The 23,810-nt window shown below is 48.8% G+C and overlaps 1 protein-coding gene across 4 annotated transcripts in view; it reads right to left on the reverse strand.

The window, feature by feature from the left end:
• Positions 1 to 602: 602 nt before the first annotated feature.
• Positions 603 to 23,810, reverse strand: part of ELFN1 (extracellular leucine rich repeat and fibronectin type III domain containing 1) — a 102,766-nt gene continuing 79,558 nt past the window's right edge. For all 4 annotated transcript variants that reach the window (XM_017813654.1, XM_017813652.1, XM_017813655.1 and 1 more), the window contains one exon: positions 603 to 4,171. In XM_017813654.1, coding sequence (XP_017669143.1) covers positions 1,341 to 3,731 — 2,391 coding nt within the window. In that variant the 5' untranslated portion in view covers positions 3,732 to 4,171 and the 3' untranslated portion in view covers positions 603 to 1,340. The remainder of the gene's footprint in view (positions 4,172 to 23,810) is intronic.

Here is a 23,810-nt window from a genome sequence, read left to right on the forward strand (position 1 = left end):
CAGACACAGAGCCTTTCAGTCTCAGAATCCCAAGGGCTGGTCAGAGGTATTTCAGTATGGGCAAGCTGTAAATGCTCAGTGTTTTCTCTCTCAGCAAAATCACCCCTCAATAATGTCCTTCTGTGGAGCGCAGCAAGAGGCTTTCTCCTCTAATTCATTGTCACCTCCCCATCTTGAAAGTGAAGGGATAACCCCCACTCAGTGGCTGATCCCGAGGGCCACCACGCCCCAGATACATCTGTTTAAGGGGAGAGATCAATACCTTTTAATTTGCAGGAGCAACCCCACCTGCTCAACCAAAAGCCCTTCACTTCTCATCCCCTTCCCAGTTCCTGGTGGTGATGGTCTCCCACCTGGAATAAAGTGAGGTATTCTGCTTTTCCAGGTACATGCCTCTTTTCTTCAATGTACTTGGAAGTGAGAATAACTCAGACACAGACAATTGGAGGAAGAAATCAAAACCAAACACTCAGAAATCCAAACACTCGCCCCCCACTCCAAAAAATATCCCATCAACCAACCAACCAACCAACAAAAAAGTCCTTCAAACAAAACTCCATCTCTTTCTCTAAAATCCATGATTAAAACCTGGTACAAACAGGTGAATATAGATATATATATATATTTTTAGTAGATGTAGTATTGTTTTTTTTCTCCTCTCTCTTTCTCATTATACAGCAAACATTGCAAATATAGAAATTTTCTCTGTACAATTAACGACTTCGGTTTACAATGCAATGTGTGGTAAAACCTTTCAATGAGTGAAAATGTGAACGGGCCTTCAACCGAGTAAAAGTCTAAACTGGAAGACTCCGTTTGCAAAAACAGCCCAAAAGATGGAGCTCCTTCTGGTCTCTTTTTGGTTTTTGTTGCTGTTTTTGTCGCTGTTGATTTTGGAAGGAAAGGAAGAACACAAACTGTTCACAAAGAATCCACAAAATCACGGAATAGGGATTCATGCAATGCAATATTGGGAAACGCCAGACCTCAGCTCTCTGCCCGCTCTTTCATTTTCATTTTATATTCAATTTTTTCTTTTTTTCTCATTTTTTTTTAAAAAATCAAAATGAAACAAAACTTTTTTTTTTCTTTCACTCCACAGTTTGTTTGTTCTGCAAAGTTCGTGTTCAAATTTGGTGCGTCTCACCAACGTGAGGACATTTTAATATCTCACTTTATATATTATATAGAATATTTATAGATTTTTCATAATTTGTTCTCTCTTTTATTTTTATTTTTTTTTTAATTTTATTTTGTTTCAAAGACAGTCTGAATAAAAATAGCTGCTGCGGATTTCTTTTGGTCCAGTTAGTGTGTTAAGTCACGAGCTATGTGAGGACTCAGGACTTTTGCTGGGCAGAGACACCCTTCCAGTAGTCTAAGATGTCGTGGAGATCCTCGTCTTTGGCAAACTGGACCTTTTTGCGTAGGGCATGGCCGGCTGCCATATATTCCTCCTCGTCTTTGTGCCGCTTGCGGTTGAGTTTGAAGCGCTCCCAGATGCTGTGCGATGGTTTGCAGGTGTACTCTGGGCTGGAGGTGTAGCTCAGGTTGTGGTACTGAGGCGAGAGCTGGGAATAGGCCAGGTCTCTGGGGCGAGGGCGGGTCAGAGGCTCCAGGATGGAGGGCTTTCTCCCCCCCATGCTGTCGTGCTGCTCCCCTTGGTGCGAGCTGGGGTACGAGTGCCGGTGTTCGCTGTACTGGCGGATCTTCTCCGCCTCTGCCCGCAGGATGGCCGCGGCCGGTGTCACAGTGAGGATGGTGTCGGTGGTGGGGGATGTCTTCTCGATGTATTTGGCTTCTGATTTGTGGCCCGATCCCTCGGAGCGGTAGGACCTGGGGCTCCGTATGGAGCCACTGGAAGAGGTGCTGGAGCGTTTGGGGGCCGCCTCCATGCTGTGGTGCCGCTGGAGAGGGTGGTTGTAGCTTTCCTTGTAGACGGGGGAAAGGAATCCATGTTTGCTGGGGATCTGCTCTGATAAGAGCACCAGCTGAGGCTCCACCGTGGAGACTGCCCCTGATTTCACCCCTTGGAAGGAGGTGGACTCGGATTTCAAGGCATCAATGCAGTTGTTGATGATCTGGTTCACCTTGTCCACCTCCTTGGCAATGGTGGAGATCTCAGCCACAGAGCCCTGGGAGTCCGGCGGCAGGGACAGCTCACAGTCTCGCCTCTCGGGCTGCTCACCCGTCCTCACCTCCATGTAGTTGCCCTTGGTGGCCTTGGGGGTCTCGCTGCTGTCAATCAGCTTGTACTGCTCGACCTCACCAGCAGAAGGTAGGTAGGGGATGCGGGTCACTGTCTCCCCACCCAGGATCTGTCCCTGGGACAGCTGGGTGATGCTGGTGGTCTCCATTTCTGGCCCATATTTCAGCTCGATGATGGTCTTCTTCATGCTGCCGGCAGCCTTTTTGTGCTTCTCCTCCTGCTGGCGCCTCTTCCGGAGACAGTAATACACAACGCCCAGGACAATCACCATGCCGAAGAGGCAGCCCAGGATTGTCATGATGTAATGGGTGGCAGTGGAAGGGGTGGGCACCGGCTCCTTGCGGTTGGGTCTGGTGGGTGTGATGGTGACGCAGGTGTGGTTGTACTTGGAGTATTGGTGGACAGAGACTACACAGTAGGTGTAATCTCTTTGTGCTACTAGGTTGCTCACGGTGATGTTCTCCTCCTTCTTCCTGAGCTTGGTGATCATGGAGGAGAAGCCGTTTTCAAACTGGGAGAGGATGTACATCTTGCTGAAGGGGTAGGGGATCTGCACGGTGAGGACGGCCGAGTTGTGGTTGAGGTGCTTCACCTGGATGTTGGGGCGCACCTCTGTTTCACCGATGGGCGTGAAGAGGGAGAACTGCGGCGTCGTGCCGTCGCCGGAGGAGCACTCCTCCTCAGAGCAGGGGCTTTCGGAGGGCACCGTGGTCACCTGGTACCTGGGAGGGATAAAACGAGGGATCACAGTGTAGGAGCCACCAGTGCAGAGGGACGAGAGCATGCTCAGAGCATTGCGGTAGCCAGTCCGGCCTTGGCCTAACAAGTAGTAGCCCATGTAGTCAGGTGGGGAGTCGCACTGCATCCGGTCATAGGTGCGTGTCATGTTGGTGAAAGCCTCCAGCCATTGCAGGAAGCCGAGGAGCTCACAGGAGCAGTAGAAGGGGTTACTGTAGAGTTCACAGACAGAGAGCTTGTTTAGGCCCCGAAAAGTGTTGCTGTCGAGTCTCTGGATCCTGTTCATGGACAGGTCAATGTTCACTATGTTGGGGCACTCCCAGAAGGCATTGGGGGTGACGGTCTCGATGAGGTTGGCCTGGAGATAGAGGTACTCCAGCTTCCCCAGGCCCCGGAGGATGCCCTCGGTGAGGTTCCTCAGTCGGTTGTAACCCAGCTGCAGCACCTGGAGGTTGAACTGTCCTGAAAAGGCACCGTCCTCGATGTAGGAGATCTCGTTCTTCGTCAGGTTGAGGTATGTCAGGTTGCCGAAGCGGCTGAGCGAGGCGTACTGCACGCTCTTGATCTTGTTGTCGTTCAGCCGCAAGTCCACGATGGTGCTGTTGATTTGCTGGGGGATGGACTCGTAGGGGGGCTGGTTCTGGCTGCAGATGGCCAACCAGACAAAGCCCTTGTCCCCCTCGATGAGCCAGCAGTCTGCCCGCACCCCGCCGGCATGTAGGAGAGAGACGGCCGCCACGTACATGCAGAGGGCTGACGTCGCGGCCCACCGGCGACCTGCCATCTGGAAGGGCAGCACGGAGAGGGGGCTCCTGGTCTGCTGGAAGCGGGGAACAGGACAGGGGCTGGGAAGACGTGGGCTAGTGCTTCTTCGGCAGCTTTGCTTGCCTCTCCCTTCTCCTCATGGCTTGGAGACGGGAGGGACGCGTCTGTGGAGAAAGAGGACCTCGGTGCCCACGGTACTCGGCAGCCACCAGCCAGGGGCTGCTACCAAGGCCTGGGTGGCTGAGGCTGGTCCCACATCACCAGGTCTCTGGCATCTCGAGGAGGGAGTCATGAAGTTAATCGTCCGTGTGGAGGAGTCCCTGCGGCTCAGAGACAAGCCTTCCTCTCACTTTTTATAGTACATCTCCTCATTTTCTTTTTGCTGCCCATAGCGGTGCTGGTCCCCATCTCCATGTGCCTCTGCGGGTTTGGCTTCCCCTGCTCAGTCCCTCGGCTCACCTGCTCAAAACAAAACACAAGCACAAACTAAACACAAAGAAAAGACAGCATTCAGAGGTGTTGGAGATGCATCCAACTATCCTCTTAAAGTTAGGCACCTGCCTTCTCACTCTGGCTATCATCTTTCAAGGAGCCTTTTGTTTATTTGGCTGCCACCAGCAGCACTTGGCAGCACAAGGGGAGGTGGTCACTGACCACTGAGGTCATCCTCTGAGCCCCTGTCCAGCATTGCATTTTAGGCAGTTGAGAGACCAACACATATCCAGCACACTGTTAGTCTGACCTATTTAGGTGTCTACCTTAGAAGGAGAGGAGTGATGCCCCAGAAGTGTCTGTTCCTCTCCACTGAGAGCAGGTGAAGTCTAGACAACTCGCTCTGATGTAGATTTGATGCTGCAGCGTTTTGCTGAGGGGAATCCTGACTGTCTCGCGTGCTGGTGTGCGCAGCAGCAGTGCCCACAGAAGGAGGTGCTGGTTGAGGACACCGTCTCTCTCTGCCTGCACTGCTGGGTGGCATCTGGGATAAAGCCCAGCACGAGTGCTTGTCCTGCTTCTGGGAACCTGAGCAGTAGTTTCAGGGCACTCTTTGCAAAACACACTGTTGTGATTGTGAACTATCCGGTGTCCTTGCTCCTGGTTGGGGCTTGCTGCCTTTCTCCAAGACCTCTTTCCTCCTCCCAGGTGAAATGATGCAGACATGTGGAAAACCCTCAAGCATTCGGTGGCATAACAAGTGCATTTGCAGAGGATAGGACAAGACCTTCCCTCCCCAGCCAGAAACAACTGTTTGAAGACTAGGAAGAGTCTTCACTAGACACAATCTGTAGGGTTGCCAGCAGCCTCACTTCCCACAGAAAAATTCTCATTCCTGGCTCACATTTTCCTTTTTTTTTCCCTTCATTTTTGACTAAACATCAACATCCATGGACACAACTTCTACTTCCTTTTATAATTTCTTAGGGAAACAGGAAGGCAAAAGTGGAGAAGTGGGAACTGCATGAGCGCCAGCATCTCCTGGGTCTTGCTTTTCCACAGACATTGAAAATATCACCTGTGGATATCTCTACTGCCAAACAGATCTCTGGGCTGGTAGGACAGATGCAGCATGGTGTTATGGCAGAGATGGAGTTACCCACAAATGGGGCCCATCTAGAAAAATCCTTCTTTGAAATTTTGTTGGGAACAGGAGCTCTGTTTATCTGCCTTGTCCAAGCTCAGGCTATAGGAACCAGGGAAGATACCACCAGCACTCCTTGAAAACACAGCTGGCAGGAACTGGAGGTTTCTTGGGAAGCTGTGAAGGAGACAGGGGTACATGTTACATCTAAATTGTCTTTTGTCGAACCTGGAAAATGGTATAAATCCAGAAGGAGTTTTCCAGACCATTTCCCAGTGCACAGGCAGCGAAGGGATTGTGCTTGGTGCTGCATGCCTGAAAATCATGTGAGGCTGATTGTCAAGAGGCATTTAGAGGCAGATGACATACTCTTGCCCATGTCCAGAAGAAACCAGGTTCTTTTCCAGCCACAATACCAGGCAGCAAAGCAGACCATGTTTCACTGCAGAGATCCCTGTTCACCACTCAGTTTATACCTTGGTAAACAGGCCAGTAATAATAAGCAGTAAAACAGTTTATTTGTTCTTTCTGGATTGCAAACAATGAGTCTGTTCCCTGGTGGCACAGTTGGGTTTCTGTTACATGAATAACAAGACCTTCTCTCACGTCACCTCTCTGCACTTGAGACTTTCCAGCCACCTTGTCCTCCACGTGCTGTCACTGCCCTGGGACACTTCACCAGCACCTGGAAGCCCATTTGGGCACAGGTGAGTCCTTGGAGCCAGTGAGGAAGGGAAGAGGGAAGCTCTCAGGGCTCCCTGGGAGACCACAGGTGAGTGTCCCCCCTTACCACCTCCCCAGCCGACGGCAAGACACAGACTGCAGTTCCAGACTGAAACACATCTGCTGCTACATCCCTCCTGGTGTTAGACAACTCAATTAACCTCTCTGCACTCCAGTCTCCTCTCTGGTTCCATGAGATAATGATAGCATTTCACAGGGTGGTGGGAGGCTGAGGCAAAGTGCCCCGAGCTCCTCTTGTTGGGATGAAAATCCCAGCACAAGCGCTGCGCTGCAGGTGGAGACTTTCCCTCTAGATGGGCCTGCTCTCCTCTGCCACAGGGACCAGCCTGGTCTCGAGCTCCTCCTGCATCCTGTGAGGATGCACATTACCCCTGAGCATGTGTGAGGAGGGTATTGCTGGCCTGCAGAGCTTGCCCCAGTTGCCACTTCGGTGTGGCACAGAATGTGCTTTCCTTGCTCTTGGTGCACCCATCTCCCTGTCCTCCTCCATGGGCTTGTAGATTCCAGGGACCTCCTGCAGGCGAGGGAAGCCCTGCCAAACTGAGCCAGCACAGGCAGCAGGGATGGATGTATCTTGGCATATTCTCTTCAGCAAGTACTTATTCTGTCTCCTCTAGCTCCCATTGTGACCCAGCCATCTTCTCTGGGCAAACTTGTGTTTGGGAATGCTCTGCAGAGCCAAACCAGCCTTTTCCTTGCAGAGGAAAGTTCCTGTCACTCCACCCTGGGGAGGCTGAGGGCAGCAGCCTGTGTCAGAGGGCATTAGGTAATGGAGTGGCACCATCTGTGAGCAAAGAGCAGAGACAGACCCTCCACAGATCTTGCCAGGCTGATCCCCTGTAGCCTTCCCCTATAGCACCCATGTGCCTCCCCCATCTAATTGTAGGTGCTGGGAATGAAGAAGAGCAACAGTAAACGACTGAAACGTATTCAGTAAGGCTCCTGATATGTGTTTTCTCTTCTTTCCCATACGTTGCCTATCAGATGAGTCCTTCCTGACAACAGAAAGGAGAAAAGGCATTTTATCAGCAGCCCGAGTTTAATTTCAGCTCATTAAAGCAAGCAATTTGCTGGTTTATTTGCTTTGCAAAGTGTGACTAAAATGATAGCATTAAGGAGATGTGAGAGAGGAAAGAGGGGCTAATCTCCCTTTTTATTAGATTGCCGGGACATGACTGGGGAGTGGAGAAGTGGGTCTTGTTGCTTTGCATGGAAGACAAAATTGTTCATCTTGTTGGCCTCTGAGAGCCTCTTCCCAGCACCGTGGTGTGTGTGGGTGTGTTCCTGAGAGTGTGTGCTGCAACATCAGACAAGAACCAAGTGTCCCGAGAGGCAGAGCAGGGGCAACTCGCCGTGGTTCCCCACTCATCTCCCTGTAACAGCAGATAACAGACATCCAGGAGGTGTCTCCTTCTTCCCTTTTCTACCTTTTACCTCACCTCTAATCTCTCTTTCCTGTTCGTTTCTGCTCCTGAAATCCCAGGTCTGATTCTTGCAGGTTAAAACAGGGCAGCTGGCTGGCTGAGGAGCCTTTGCTTTCCCTGACCTCCTGTATCTTGGACATGGCTCTGGAGAGCAGGGGAGAGACCCCTGTGCCTCTTCCCAACAGACTGGGTAAAAATCAGTAAGAAAATCCAGTTGTTTAACCCTTCTGCCTGCCTTATTTGTCTTTGCCCAGCTGTCCTGGGTTTATTCTCCTGGTAACCCAATTGCATATCACTTTTCCCAGTCCTCTCGCCCTCCACAATGCTGCCTAGGAAAATCTGAGAACAAGTCACCTACAACTCTCATATGAAAAACAACAAGGAAAGTGGAGATTTGGGAGCCTCCTTCACTGCTTGAGAAAGAAGCAAAAGGGAGGAATGAAGACAGTGTGGAATAACAATTATTTGAAATGATGGATTTAATCTCAATCAGGGATATCTTGAACCATGGCACCATGATGACGATGACAACAGGCCACATCTGTGGCGAGGCCATGGTACCCACATTCCTGCACAGTTACCTGTGCCCTGAAGACCTGGCTGTATTTCCCTTTCCTTCTGCTCTCAGAAGGCAGAGTGGCTTGACCAGCTGAGCAGATGTTGGGCTGACAGAGGCCAGCAAAGAGGCAATGACAACTCCCTCACTCCTTGTTGCTCCTGCACGTTGCCTCTGATATCCAGTATCCCTGTTGGCACCCAGATCCATGTTTCTCCACGCTAATCCTCAGCCCTGACTGCGATATACTCTCCTCCTACCCATTCCTGCTTCTCCGCCCCTGGTCCCTGTCAACAACCCAGTGTCAAAGAGGGACTGCTGGGATTTTGTGATGCCTACGAGTCTGCAGCCTGCACTGGATGAGCAGCAGCATCCTTGTCCTGGCTGAAAACCCACAAGGGTGGTGGAAGGGAGGTGGAAAGAAAAAGGCAGAGCTGGAGCTCCAAAAACCAGTGCAGGCTGGCTGGGAACTTTTTGCTTCCATTTCCCGACTAATGGCATCTTGGAAAATTAAACCAGAGCAGCAGCTGCAAGGAAGCAAACAAAGCAGCCGTGGGGGCTGGGGAGGGAGAGGGAGAGTGAGCTGGCACTCAGTTCCTAATTTTGTTATTCTACTGAATGAGTTATTTCAAACTGTGGGTTACATTTACTGAGGGAAGGCAAGGAGCCAGATTAACATGCGTGTGCGTGTGTGCGTGCGTATACACACATACTCTCACCAGTGCTCCTCTCCTTGGCATTCCTGCACCTCCATAACTTTCTTCTCCCTAGCTGCTCCATCTCCAGCTTCTCTCAGACCCTGTCACAGCCACTTGGGCTGTTTTGTCAAAAAAAAATGAAGGATCCCCACTGCAATGAGGGCCATAGGAAAACGGGAGTGGTACGTCACAAATGATAAATATTCAGCCACCCAAAGAAGTGCAGAGGGAAAATTCAGCTAACAGACACCGAATTTTCAAATGAACCTTGGCTCTTCATTATGCATAAGATAATGTGAGGAGGCAGCTCCAAGATGGCAGATAAAACATTTATTAGTGATTAAATCACCCCTAAATGGCTAATGTCCATCCTGTAGACGCCAGGTGGGGAAAGGAGGCATCCAGGCAGGTTTTTCTCCTCAGTCGTATTCCTGGTGTTTAATCCATCACCTCCTGCTAGGTGCTGTTGGTCAGAATCACAACCACCCTGAATAATAAAGAAGCTCAGGCCTGTAAAATTCAAGTTCATTTTATATCCAGAGCTCCTGGTACTAATATTGCCTCCGCTGACAGGGTTTAGGCAGCATTTTGTGCATCCCAACCTTATTCCCAAATGTGTTAGATAATAGAGTTCTCCAGTCAATTCTATTCTCTCTCCTCCTATTATTTATTATTTAAGAAAAACAGGCAAGGGAGAAGAGATATATTTTCCACAGAGGTTTGAAGAGAGATGAAGAAGGAATGAAGCAGAGAGGTAAAGGGGGGGCTGAGAGACAAGTGCTCAGCATCACATACGGGATAGCTTTTACTGAGACTTCAGGAGGTCACAGACTGTATGACAAGTATCCAAGTGGGACGGATGGTGAAGAGATAACTTTTCTGGGAGACACTGGGAGAAACAAAGAGAAATTACATGCTTGGTCTCTATACAGGGACATTAGTAGTACCAGTACATAAACACTCATGGGCTCTCTATGGTGCTAGGAATCATAGAGTTGGGTTGTTCCTATCTAGTAAAAAGTTATTCTGCTGTAAAACACACTTTCTGCAAAATTAAACCCTGGGTGGAAAAGCTGTGATCTTTATTTGAAGTTGATATTCAGGTCAATTTACTTTAACAGTAAACTTGGGTGCTGTAATGTCTGAGAGGAGCTCTAGTTCTAAGCCATCCTGCCTGTACCAGGCAGGCTGAGGCCAGAGCTGCAACCTGGGAATGGCCAGAACAGATCTGTTTGATCAAACATTTTTAAGAACCTTTTGTTTTACAGCAAGATAAATGCTGGGTTAAAATGACAATATTTTCAAGACAGGTTAGCTCTTGGGATTTCAGAAAATACAACTCTTCTGCTTTTCAGTCAGTTGCAGTCTGAAGTCATTGACATCCATCTCATGCTGCTTATTTTCCAGGGTCTGTTGAGATGACAACCCTATCCCACGCTGCTGCAGGCCACTGAGCAGAATCCTCTGCTGAGTTTAAGTAAATGTGTAAATGATCTTCGTGGTGAACAGCCTCTTAAGCCCAGCTGGGTTACCTGTGCATTATCCCAGCCTTCTGAAATATGACCACGGGCAGATATGAAATGTCAGCTCCAGCCAGTGACAGCGCAGCTGAGCCCTCAAAGAGCTGAGGAGTGTGATGAGAGGGGCAGAGTTAGAGGAAAGTGAAGAGGAAGAAAGATTTTAGGGGATGAAGAGAAGTAAGAGTAAGATCAGGTACAACATTAGCAATAAGAAAGGTGTTTTTCCATGGGAGAAAGCCTCTCTAATACTTGCTTGATGGAATTTTTCCTTAGAAGTAATCAGTCTGAATCACAGCTCCATTATGGGATGGTTATGCTGATGTTAAGCTGGTGAAAAGCAGAGGTCTGCTGTGGAAGCAGGACTCCCATTTTCCCCTGTAAGTAGTGCTGAGGATCAAAGCCTGTTTTTCCAGCACCAATGCAATGAAGGGAGCCAGCCCCACGCTGGGAAGTGGAGATGCTGGTGTTCCTCGGCACCTGCAATCTGAACTGTGCCCTGTCTCTGCTGCACTGTCATCCTCACTCAGACCTTTGCTGCTGTTTGGAAGAGATCTTTGCAGCTGTTTTACTGCTTTCATTCATTAATTCATTTTTGCAGGAGGGTTTTGCATTCCTGGCAGGAAAAGCAACTTTTACACAGGATGGTATCTAGTGGTGGGTCTGTGAAATGGTGAGCTTTGTTAGAAATTATTTTCAGAGGTGCAAGTGTCTTGTTTGCTCTGATTTCTTATGGTTGTCTATGCAAAAGAACATTTCTCTCTCTGTCCTTCTCTTCCCCTGTGAAGGGATTTGAAGTAATAGTGGGTCTCTGGCCAGTGCCTACATCAGTCACAGTTTCTAAGTGAACTGTACTGCTGAGTGTTGGCAGATGGACAAGAAAATATACATCTTGTGTAGGACTTCATGGTAATGATCTGTGATCTCTGGGTAGGCAGAACAGAATTCACCTTTTCATGAGCATGTGTCCTGCCCACAGGAATTGCTATGGCTGTGCTGTAGGCAAATACCTCTGCTGACCTCTCACTCGCCCACTTTCAAAGCTGGTCCTGCTTCTCTGGTTGGAGACTTCCAATCTAAGTTATCTCGTGCTTGTAATGATCTAGCTCTTGTCCTTTGGAGTTGAGGGGCCCAGCTTAAGTCTGGACCCTCTGACCGTCCACTTTCTGAAGGGGGTTTCTGCCCTAATATAGCAATATCTGGCAAGCCCCAGTGCCCTACAAGCCTAATTTTAGCTCAGTGCTGCAGGCTGGCTTCTTGTCATGGGCCAGGAGAAGGTTAATGATTATCTGGGCAGCACTCCAAAACCAATCTAATGTTTATTCAGGATAACAGCATTGCAGAGGAAACCGAGCGTGACCACCTTCCACGCACAGCTTACCCAGCACTGCCCCGCTCCTGCACAGGGCTCTGCTGGAGGAGCTCAGGTTTGTCAGCTCCTGGAGGAGGGGCCCTCTTCCCCTTCCCTAGGTCAAGACAGGTCCTCATCAACATTTCCAGCCCTGCCCTCTTAGCCCAAACATATGCTGAGTTTCTACATAAAACATTTCACCAAGGCTGTGGGTCTGTTGTTTCAGCAGTGGAAATACAAACTCACCCTTCCCGGTAAATTTTTATAGGACACTCCTCATGGGTCAGATACCCATGCTACAAACAAATATCCCTTTATTTTGAATACCCTGCACCTGTAGGGAGGCGAATACACTGTTTACTTGGGGCTCCCCTTGTGTCCCTCAGGGCCCCATGAAGGGATTCATTATAAGCTGTAAAGCCTGAAGGACTGAGATGTGCTGAGGGAAAAACTCTCCTCCAGCAGTGAGTACTCACAGACATACATGGCCCAGGAGAGCTCTTGATGCTTCCCCTGGGGTGCAGGAAAAATTGTAGATAGCAAAAAAGTGTTTTCTGAGAGAGCCCTGAGGTGCTGGTACTGGCATCACCATCAACAATCCCAAAATAGCTGGTTCTCCCTGCCTTTCCAGGCAGACTGAGAGGCATTGTGAGAACATCTATTTAGTAGGGTCTCTGGAGAATGCTGGGAATGCACTTCCTACTACCTGAAATGGTCAGGGAGATGGCTGGGCAGCCAGATGGCCATATGAATGTGGAGCTGATATTAATGTCTCATTTGATTATGCTTACAGCATGATTAAAAGACTCCTAGATTCCTGAGCAGGTATCTTTATTATGTTAAGTCTAAACAGAACAAAAACATGGCTCTTCTGTGGGCTTGGCTGGTTAAACCTGGTGCCAGACAGTGTTTCTCTCAAGGCTACCTGATTTCCCACTGAAGTATGCCCATGCACTGGTGGGAATAAGCAAAGCCCATCTTTGTCCATAGAGGATACTCAGCTACAGGTATGAGGGGACCACTGGGTCTCCTCTATGGAGCCAACAAGCCTAAAGCCCAGCCAAACGCCCTTCTACCCAAAAATGTGTGGGCAGATGGAGAGAAGCTTGGAAAAAAATGGGTCATGCACATGCCAGGCTCCATCCAAAATAAATTTTTTGTCTTGACACGTGGCTAATGCCCAGCTGCTGGTGGAGAAGCAGAAGTGGGAGCTATTGGTGTGTTAGCACATGAAAGCCCTTCCTCAACATCTGCTCCTCAACAGAGTCCAGGGCCATGCTCTGGACCTCTGTATTCCCCTGCTTGTTCAGAGACCTCTGAAAGATATGGAGAGTGGAAAGAAACTTTGGAGTCTAAGACAATAGGAGTAGGGAGCTATGCCAGCATTTGGACTGCCCGTCCTTTTCATAAACATTTCCTGTGGAGGTTACCCAAGCTGAAAAAGCAAGTGAACCCAAAACACCCACCCTCTCTGGAGGAATGGAGTTTATCGTTAATAATCTACTGCTAAAAGGGTAACATCTGTTTTGGACAAACTGTAATGAGATTTAAACCCCAGGTGGAGGGAGGACTTCACAGTAATAAATGACTCTCTGTATGTCTAAATAGTTTTAATTTTTTTTCTGGCAGAAATAGCTGCTTTTCACCTCAGGCTTCTTTTTTGCCAGCTCTTTTTGTTTAATGATTGCTATTAATTTCCAGGGTGGCAGATGGATTTTAGGCTGGTGTAGTCTGAAATGAGGAAAACCAGTCCATGAAGGTGTGAGCTTGCCATGAATGTGTGCACAGGTCACACATGCTGGTGCGATGCCATGTGGGGGAGTTTGCTTTCCAAGGGAACTATTGCTTCTCAGTAGCTGGGATGCTTGAGCATCTCTCAGTCATAAAGGAAGGTGAATTAAGGTTTTTTGCCACTCCTTGTAGCTCTGCCTGTTTAGACCTTCGTTTATGCTGATTTCAGCAAGCATTTGTGAGGAATTGAAACCAACACCAAGCACTTTGCTAAACCCAAGCTGAAGCGAGTTGGAGAGCAGCACATGGTCTCCAGAACATGGAAAGGAGCTCCCTGCCCCTGGCTGGATGGTGCCAGGTGATGAGGATCCCTCCTTGGGCATGAAACAAACATTTTTTCAGTGCTTTTCCTGTGTTATTGGGATTCTTTTATTTGAATAGTATGAGATGCTCCAAACAGACAATCCTTCTCCGTGCTTTGGCTGTGGTGATAAGTGGGTGCTGTTGAACCCAACACATTCTGCCAAGATCCTGGGGCCCAAAGGACCACTTTCTTGATCCTCTTTTCCACCACCTCCTTCTCAAGAAGCCCGCAGAACTAATCCCAATTAGTGCTACAGTGCTCTGGGGTGACCTCCTTTCTCTTTCCCTGCTGTGGAGCACCTCTGGATTTGGCTCAGGATGCAGATGTGAAGGATACATGGGTGGTCAAGTGAGAAGCTGGGTCCAGGAAGTGAGGTTGATGATGGACCACCACCACATGGCAGCACCCTGTGGCCAGGCAGCTGTCCCAAGACAAGAGCATGGCAGAGCACAGGGAAAGGAGGGAGGGGTTTAGTTGGCTGGGACTGGGTGAGCCCCAGGGATGGAGGAAAGGGGGTAGAGATAGAAAGTGCAGCATCTCAGGTGATGCAGATAATCTCCTTTAATCTCCTGCTCAAAATAACCCAAAGTCAAGTAAAGGAGGGATTACAGGGCCTAAGCCACTGTTATTGCCAGGGTGTAACAGCCTTAGGTTGCCTCTGAAGGGCTCCTGAGGAGGAAGAGGAGCTGCAGAAAATACTGGCCTGTTGGAAATGCCTCCCTGGTGAGGGTGACTGGGTGGGCTGGGGACCCTCCTGAAGTAGCCTAAGGAGAGTGGGGGCTGCAGGGTGGGCAGCTGCCTGCGGAATCAGGACTACACAGGGACCTGGTCCCAGGGGAGTAACTGTCTTAGATGCCCACTTGTCACCTTGTCTTTACTGATGGGTTTATTCTTAGAGCAGGATCCAAAGTGCTTTATAGCCATTAATTATCCTAATGGAGAAGCAGTACCCATTTTACAGATGAGAAACAGAGCCCATGAGGAGGTAAATGACATATCAGGTGCTGGGGCAGAGCTAGAGTGAGGTGGTGAGTCCCTGCCCTCCTACCTCCTTCCAATTTTAATGGGCCTTTCCTTGGATGAGCATTCCCAGCAGCCACGAGGCAGTGGTAGGCTGAAGGCATCTCCTGCCCTTTGCCAAAAAGCCAAAAAGCTTGGCTGCTCTGCTGCTGCCAGAGAAAACTGAACTGCAGAGCCCTATTCATCAGCTCCTGGCGATGTCTACAAGATATCAGCAGCACAGAGACAGTGTGAAGCGGGATTGCACTGGGGAGGGAGCAGAGCATGTTCATTTTAATGAGCTTGTCCCTGCCTAAAGGAGAGAGAAAGCGAGAGGCCAACCTGGTTTAATAAACTCTAGCATGCGGATTTAATCAGATGGATCATTGTTCCCCAGCACAGGGATGAATATATTAAAAAAATGATTCAAACTTTTCCTCTTTGTTTTTCATTTGTATTATGTGCTGTGGTGTGATAAAACATCCTGGGGCCAACTTGCAAGGCAATAAAAGAGACTGTGGAGGAGAGGAAGACGTTGATCCATGCGAGTAAGCACAAGCACTGTGGGGAGGGAGGCTGCTGGCAGGCAGGGCTGGAAGTGAGGGGCTGCAGCATCCTCAGCCCCCACCAAAGCCCCAGAAAAGATGTGCTTATGGGGGCTGACCTGGTGTCAGCTCCTTTTCAGAGACTTGAGATGACTAACAGGAGTTTAGGTCCAGTGCTAAAAGCAGTTCTTGGTCAAGCGTGAGACCTCCACCTCTCTACAGAAAGGTCTGAGCACAAGCATATTCCCATGTTCCTACTCCAGGAGGGAAAGAGGGACTCACCCAATTCTCAGCTTTCTGTAGGGACACCAGTAAGGGTGCTGGTGGTGTTTTTCGGGGCTAAATAGTACTGGCCTTTAAGGGAATGGTGCAAGAGGACAAAGTTTCCTCTGGACTCTTCCCTTCTTCTTACCAGGAGTCACTTCACCAGCGGCTCTCCATTGCACTACGTGTCAGGCAGTGCAGAGTGGCGTCCTGGGTGCTGCTTATTAATTTAGAGAACTAAACAGCTCTGGCTGCAAAGCAGCAGACTGCATGGCAGGAAGGCAAAAGCTGTATTATGGGGCTCTGCTACTGCTCCCTGTCTGAAGGTCACATCCTTGTGCCTCTGCCTGTCCCTGGGGACAGCAGGCATTGCACCGAGGCACGGGAAGGTCTTGATCCAGCACAGCAAAGAGTAAACTGGGTCTGCAGGCAGCCCAGGTAGGATTGTGTTGGTGTGAGCCTCGGCAGTGCATGGCTCTGGGCTCGCAAGGCTCTTGCTACGTGGGTGTGAATAAAGCCAGCTTAGATAAAATAGTCTTTTGTACTAAATCCTGGACAGACCACCTGGAGCTGTGCTCAAAGACAGACCTCAGGGACCTCCAAGGTGCCTCCATGGAATTTACCTCCTTTGCCCTGCCCAAGCTCACTGTCCTTGGCTCAGGCTTAAATAACCTCCAACCCTTGCTTTGCTCACTGTTTTCTGGCCTGTCAGGCTGTGTGCCCCCTGAGACATAGGGAATTGGCTCTCCAAGGCTGAGACAGGGCACCCAGCTGGGTTTAATCACTTTCTCTAACATTAAAGTCAGGGCTGCACTGATGCATGGTGAGACAGCCCTAGGGAGAAGGGACAGCTCCCTGGTAGATTATGGATGGACATCTAAAGGTAGCCCAGAGATGTTTTTGGAAAGGGGCTACAGGTCCTCCTGCCATGGAGCAAAGCTGTGCCTGACAGTTTTGCAGCCTGGCTCTGGGTTTGTGGGGAGAACCCAGTGATGGCTTGGTTTTGTTCCCACCTTCCTTCAGGATGGACCACCTCAACCAGCAGCTGCAGGGTTTAGAGGAGGGAAAAGGGATATCTACTTCCTTTGGAAAGATTACTTTAAAATTTGCCCTTGACCCACTCACTGAAAAGTCACTTATGGCCACTTGGTGTTAAATATTACCAACTTTGGCTTCTAACACACCACTGTGCTACTGCTTCATTACTTTATCCATTACTGCTCATAAACACTAATAAATAATCCTATTTTCATTCCCACCATTGTTTAAGTGGTCATTAATTGTGGTTTATATGCTGTCTTTGTGTATTTGTGTACGATAGCTTCTTCATGATTCCTTGATTAACTGTGATTGATTGCGTATTTTAAAATCAATTAAAAGTTTCAACACTAAAAGGTAGAGTCTTTAGCAGTAATGCTCTGAGACATTGCCATTTATAATGGAGCAATTATAGTGCTGGGATCCATCAGTGTGGCACGACGTGATCTTTATTTTCCAGATCTATGCAAATCCATATGTACGTGAGTGTGCACATCTGTGTCTTTTACGTGTGAGTTATGTGGTGGGAAGAGTGTGTATGGGAAAGAATCCCAGCTCCTCCCAGAGTTGCTGGACCACATAAGGTGGGCTGGCTTTTGTGGGCAACTAGGTATTACCCACTCCCTTTCTTAAGACACTAAGGGCTGAGCCCCAGGACCCCATTAATTTCCTTGCTGACATGACAGTATTGTGTGTTTATTTTCTATCTGTGAAGAGGCCAATACCCTCGGCTGAACAGGGCCACAAAGCAGGATGTGTGTCCTTCTGCCATTCTGTTTCAGGGAAATGTATCTGTGCCTTGGTGGGGTGGAGGTGGGGGATACATGGGAAGATAGAGGTGGCTGTGAAGGCACATGCTGATATGATGGAGGAGGAGGAGGGCAGCCACCACCTGGGCATCAGGGCATGTGCTGGAGCACAAATCTCTGCCCTGTATCACGTCATGCCTGTGTTTTATCAGTGCTCAGCTCCTCATATTGCTGCTGTGCTGGTAAAATGTCTGTGTCCAGCACAAGAGCAGGGGTTAAATGGGGTTAACACCATGCTCTCATGCTGCCTTTCCCTGTAAACCTGAATCCTACATGCTTATGCCTCTCTGCACTCTCTGACTCCAAAGCATCTCTGCCTAAGCAGCTTCTTCTGGCCTGGGGAGTGAATTAGGGGTGAGTAAACCACTCAAGAGATTTTGTGCAGGTGCTCTGAGGTGGGGGAGCAGATCCCCAAGGACCAGTGGGAAATTGGGCCCTCGTAATTGACCCCCAACTTGTCCTCCATCCTCCTGGATATCTGCCTGCTGCCACGAGCAGGGCCCTCCCAGCCATCTGCCAGCTCAGGCAGAGGATTCCTGTGTGCTAATCTGCTCAGAGACATTTGTCACCCACCCCTCTCCCAGCTGCATGCTGTGAAAAATGCCTCAGTGCCCCCAGTGCAGCTGCTGGGAGCACCCGTTAGGGGAAATCACCAGTCTTGTTAAATGATGGGGGGACCATTTTGTGCAAGCTCTGGAATGGGATCACTCTGTTGTATTAACTCGTCTGCTTGCATTGATGTTAATGAAATAAAGAAATATAATGGTTCCAGACTTTTAAACTTCTTATAGCTCGATTTGCATAATGGCCACCACTACCCTGAACAGGAACTGATCTGTCAAAAAATATTGTTCCAGTCCTCTATCATTCAGCTCAATGGGAGGTGCAGATTGGCCCACAGGAGCTGTTTTTCGCTGATGGAGTGGAGTTTGCCTAGTGCTGAACATAAAAAGCTAATATTAGGATGCAATCCAATATTGTAAAAAAGAAATTGGTTAAAAGTTATAGATCAATAACTGTTAACATGGCTCTATTTTTCAGACAGATCATGTTTACTGCTGCTGGTGATGTGGAGGCAGGCTCCCTCCCACTGGCTGAAGCAACTCCATGGGTCCCCCTCAGAGCAGCCTGCAGCTGCCAGTCATGGCTCAGCTGTCCTGAACAACCCTGTGAGCTTACTATGCTGCATGGAGTTTCCTGTGGAAGTTTGTTCCCCTCTGCCCTGGACTATGAAAGGTTGGTGAGGGCTGCACTCAGCACCCAGCTCTAGACAGCAGTCCTGTGTCCACCTCCCTGTATGACCCTCAGCATCAGGCTGTGAGTCCAGGAGTGATGTCAGAGCTCTGGGAGAGCCCCTGTGAGACAGATCACACCTCGCTCCTCAGTGCCCCAGATCTCCACCCCTTGGTGCCCTACAGCAACTCTACCTGATGCCTTAGATTGTCACTCTCTGATTACCTAGACCTCTGCTCCTCCGTGCCCTATATCGATGCTCCTTGATTATCCACATCTCTGTTCTTTGATGCCCTAGATCTCTGCTCCTTGATTACCTACATCTTTGCTCCTCCATGCCCTAGATCTCTTCTCCTTGATTATCCAGATTTCTGCTCTTTGATGCCCTAGATTTTTGCTCATCAGTGCCCTAGATCTGTGCCTGCTGCGAAGACGGTGCCCCTCCCAGCAGATGACTCCTGCAGTTCTTCCAGCTCTTCCAAAGCAACTGGATGGTTTCACCCCTGTGGGGAGCAGGGTGCTGTGTCCCATCTCTAAAGTGAGGTGAGCATCTCTCCTCTCCACTGTGTGTTTTCAAACCATGCTGCCCGTGCAGCACAGACTGTTTCTCCCCATCAGTGTGTGTTTAGGGTGTGCAGACCCAAATGCTCAGCTATGATGAGGACAGGAGAGTGGGGAGCCAGCTGATCATAAAACAGCATGACAATGGCCCTTCTGTTCCCAGTGACCTTGGGCTTGCCTCTGATAGCTCATTACAGCCTGCCTTTGATCACTTGCCTCTTCCCCTCTCTTTACTTGGAGATGCTGGAGAGCTTTCCTGACCAATATAATCAAAAGGACATTTTTACTTCCAAAATATACAACTTAATTAGAACTACGAAGGGGCAGAGCAGCCAGTCCATAAAAACACCCACTCTGCGACAGTCTCTGTCCTGACTCTGCAGGAACTGGGGACAAGAGATGCCTGGTCTTCAGTGGGAACAGAGTGGCTTCCCAAAAATTAGAAATACCACTCAGGTCCTAGCGGAAAAGGGGTTTTTGCACTGCATGAGAAGGTTTTGTGTGGAAATGCCCTCACCTGCAGTCAAACACACTTTGCTGAATCGGGACCCATTGCAAGCATGGACTGCATAGCTGCAAACAACACAGAGACCCTCATCTAAACCACCACCCTGAAAAAGAACCTTCTGATTGAATGGTCAAATATTCCTCTGTCACCCACAGTCCTGCTTACATACTCACTGAACTGGGACCATTTCCAGCTGCAGGCAGTGAGGCAGGTCCATCCCACAGCATGGGAGGAGTGTGTTTGTATCCAGCTGCCTAACAAACAAGGTCCGGTTGTTCCCATCCCTGCAGCTGCCCCATGAAACAGCTGACATCTTAAAAATTGATGGGGTTCATTTCCTGCCTCTGTGCACTTACTTGAAGCACCAGCTCTGCCATTACCAGCAATGTCCACATCAATTACTATCATAACCCAAGTACTTTTGAATGTGCTCCCCTGCCTGCAACGTCTGTCCCAGCAGTGACCTGCGTTTCTCTCCCCTCGAGACCTTTCGCATGACTGGGATTTCCAGCACTGCTGCCTGCAGGAATACAAAGCTGATGCTGGGATAGCCCCAGGGGAGGAGGATGGGCAATCAGACAGGTCTGCTGACAGGTTGGCTCCGACTCAGGCTCAGAGGCTCAGCTGGAGCATGGAGGGGTCCTTCCTCTCCTCCTCCCCTTGCCCCATTGAGCAGTGGATCAGTCCTGCCCCATCTCTGGGTCATGGGCTTTTCCACACTGCATAAAAAATTTAAATATTAATTGGAGACTGACTCTGTGGCTGGGTGGTGGAAGTGCTTCCCCTAGGATCATCTGGAGTCCTCACACTGAGTCCCTTTAGGTCTGAGCCCCAGGGACCAGCCTTCAGCTTTCCACTAGTGAGTCCTTCTGAAGAGAAACCTCCAGTTTCTGAGGGAAAAAGTCAAGCTGTGGAAAACCGCCCAGCTCACTCTAAACACAGGTCCTGGGGGATGGAGACAGGCACTTCAATGCTCTGTTGGCTGCAGAAAATTGAAAATCTCATGTATTTTGCATAAAATGCTGATTAACTGGTGCTAAATACAAGCATGTCTTAGACCGTGAAAGGACATGCACAAATGAGATAAAACACTAGAAATTATGAGGCAATGGGAGTCAGCAACTTAAAGAACCATCAATAAAGCTTCTTCAGCACGGACTGAATAGCATCCAACCCAAGTATCACACAGCCTAGTCAAAAATCTGACCAAAAGTGTGCTTTGAATGCATGAACACACCAGAATAAGGACCGACAAACACAAGAGAACACAACATTCGTTCAGGATGCTTCATTCCTACCTTTTGCTCAAAACCCCAAAACCTCATGGGAAAAAGCAAACCTACAAGCTGTAGTTCCCCAGAAAAAGGTCTACAAATTATAGCGGGTCACAAGCTGAACACAAAGTATCAGTGTCGCATCAAGAGGCAGACAGTGCCCTGGGATATATGAGCTGCAGCATGGCCTGCAAGACTCACAAAATCATCTTTCTTATCTGTTCAGGGCTGGTGAGGTCTATGCTGGAGTAGATTCTGGTATTGGCAGCTCATATCAAAAAGGAGGTGGCGCTGCTGCAGGCAACGCAGAGGAAACAGGATGATCAGAGGTCTACGAAACATGACCTACAAAGAAAGATTGAAAGAACTGGGTTATTTAGCCTAAAAGAGATGATGGAAGAAGAGATGTGATAACAGTCTTCAAGTGCTTAAAAGGCTGCTGCTAAAGGGAAGAGAATAATCTGTTCTTTATGTCCATGGTGGACAGGACAAGAAATAATCGGCTTAAATTACAGCCAGAGAAATCAGGTTAGACTTCAGGACAGAAACGGCTCGTGGAGCCAGGCAGTGGGTTACCTGGGAGGTGGAGGTGCTCTGTCACTAAAAACACTAATGTTCTTCGGGGACAGGTTGGCAAACATCCATGGGGAGAGGGGCTGTCTTGGGGCAGGGCTGCACCTTCTCCATGCCCCTGTGGTGCCTTCAACATGTTGCCTGGGGCTCCTGGACTGTCCAAAGTGAGATCATCCTGCAGCAATCGCTTCAGCTGGCTGGCCAAATCCCAGGCATTTCAGCTTGTGAGAACTTTCAGGACAGCAAAATTTGATTTTGTAGCAGATTGGGGGCACAAGTCAACATTTTGGGTTATTTTTCTTGCAGTAAAGAAATACTTCAAAATGGATTTTCTTTTTTCCCCTCATCTTTCAGTCACTCGATTGCAACACAAACGAAGCGGAGCATCGCAGCCACGCCACACAGACAAGCTGAAATGACACAATCCAAATGAAACCTGTTGATAATGTCCTTGCTGAAAACAACAATGAAACCAATCTCTTCTCTCCAGACAATCGGGTGGGGCTGAATCACCAGTTCTGAGTGAATAGTCTTGCCTTGAGATGTTTTTCAGCCAGCTCAGAGGATTGTTGCTACCAGAGAGGTAAAAAAAAAAAACAACAAAAACAGGGACCCTTCCAACCCAGCTGTGCCCACACTGGGCAGCAGCTGGTGTGCCAGTGGCCAGGATGGGGGATCCACCAAGGTGTCCAAGAGCAACTCAATCACTTACACTGCACTGCTGACCCTGCACCTTTGGGCTACAGATTAAGAGATTCTATGTTCTCCTGAGGACTTATTATTATCCCTGGATTCCAAGAGCAATCCTTTATTTTAAAACCTGCCTCCTAATTCATTTTATATTTACTCATAAAATCTTGGCCAGGGTTTTGGAGAGTTGCGGTTTTTCGGAAAGGCCAAGTTTTAAATGGCGCTGACTCAGCAGAAGTTGACTTGATTGAACCAGTGCCTGTTTGAGTTTATTCTGCTCCTGGGCAGGGTTGGAAACAAAGCAGCAGAAACTGGACTCTCCCCCAGCTTTGTTTTCTCCACAGGCTCTTGGCTGTGTGCAGCAAACACTACTGCTGACCCACAGAGATGGAACTGGTGAAGTGGAGGAGAGCAGAAGGGAGCCAGTAGACTCCCTGCTGCATATGCCATATTCTGTTGACTTAAAGTTTATTACAGCTGAGATGAGAATCAAATAAAAAGAAGAAAAAGGAGGAATAATGAAAAAAAAATTAAAACCCTGTAAGCGATTAATTTTCAGCCTCACTGCCCAGCATCAGTCTCAAGGAGGAGACTGGGGATGCAACTAATATTTAGTTTATTAAAAAATCACTCTGGTTACCCCCTAGGATGCCTTGGGATAGGCAAGCCCTGCCACGGGGAAGATGGTGCCTGTTCCTTCCCACACTACAATGGGGTCACACCAGGACTTGGAATCATTTTAATGTAGCCCATGGAGCCAAGTCTGCTTCTGCCTTCCTTTTCTCACACTGCAATCGCCTTAGTTGTGCCTGTGGAACAGCCTGGCTTCTGGACATGATGGCAGCACATCTTGCTTGTTTGAGATCATGGGGATGTGCTGTCCCAAGCAGGTCTTGCTTGGGAGGTGAGTGTCTCCTCCACGGTGCTAAAGCCTGGCTTTCATCCTCATGCTCTCTTCCTCATCCAAGAGCTGGAGCTGGAAGGAGAAGATGGGTCATGGTAGATGGCCAAGCTGCCATGCCAATGTAGCACTGGGGGATGCAGTGGGATCCTGCCCCAGGTGAACGAAGATTCCTTCAAGGAAAAATTCATTTTAGGCTCAAGAGGAAAGCATAAAAGTGCTGAAAGTTGACCATCTTCTCATACCTTGGAGAATGTCTGCTTCTGATGTCCTCGCTGTTGTGAGGTACTTGAGTGACAGCCAGGCTATGAAATACAGCCAAGGGTTTTTGAATTGACAGCTCGTTCCATGCACAAGCAAAGCCTGAAAGACAGTCCAGAGCTGCTTAGCAAGAGCAGGCTAATAGCTAAGTACACAGAGGAGACCTAATGAGAACAGTGGTATCTCCTAACTCCAGCTTCATTCAGAAAGCCAAGAATACGGAATTGAGTCACTTTGTGTCCGACAGCCATAATGAATGTGCCAGTGGAGATGCCCAGAAAGAATAATACCATAAATTGGCAAGGTGGCAGCTGCACTCATCAGCTCAAACAAGAGCTGGTCATCCATAAAATCCAGCAGTATCAAAGACCAGTTCTTCAGCTCCAATGTAATTTCCACCTTTAAAATATGAATGGAAATACACTTGAAATTTGCCAGCAGACCCAACAGATGTGTCACTGCTGCTAAGAGCCAATGCTGG

The sequence above is a fragment of the Lepidothrix coronata genome, unplaced genomic scaffold (genome assembly GCF_001604755.1).
Source record: "Lepidothrix coronata isolate B3197 unplaced genomic scaffold, Lepidothrix_coronata-1.0 Scaffold41, whole genome shotgun sequence".
Taxonomy (NCBI): domain Eukaryota; kingdom Metazoa; phylum Chordata; class Aves; order Passeriformes; family Pipridae; genus Lepidothrix; species Lepidothrix coronata.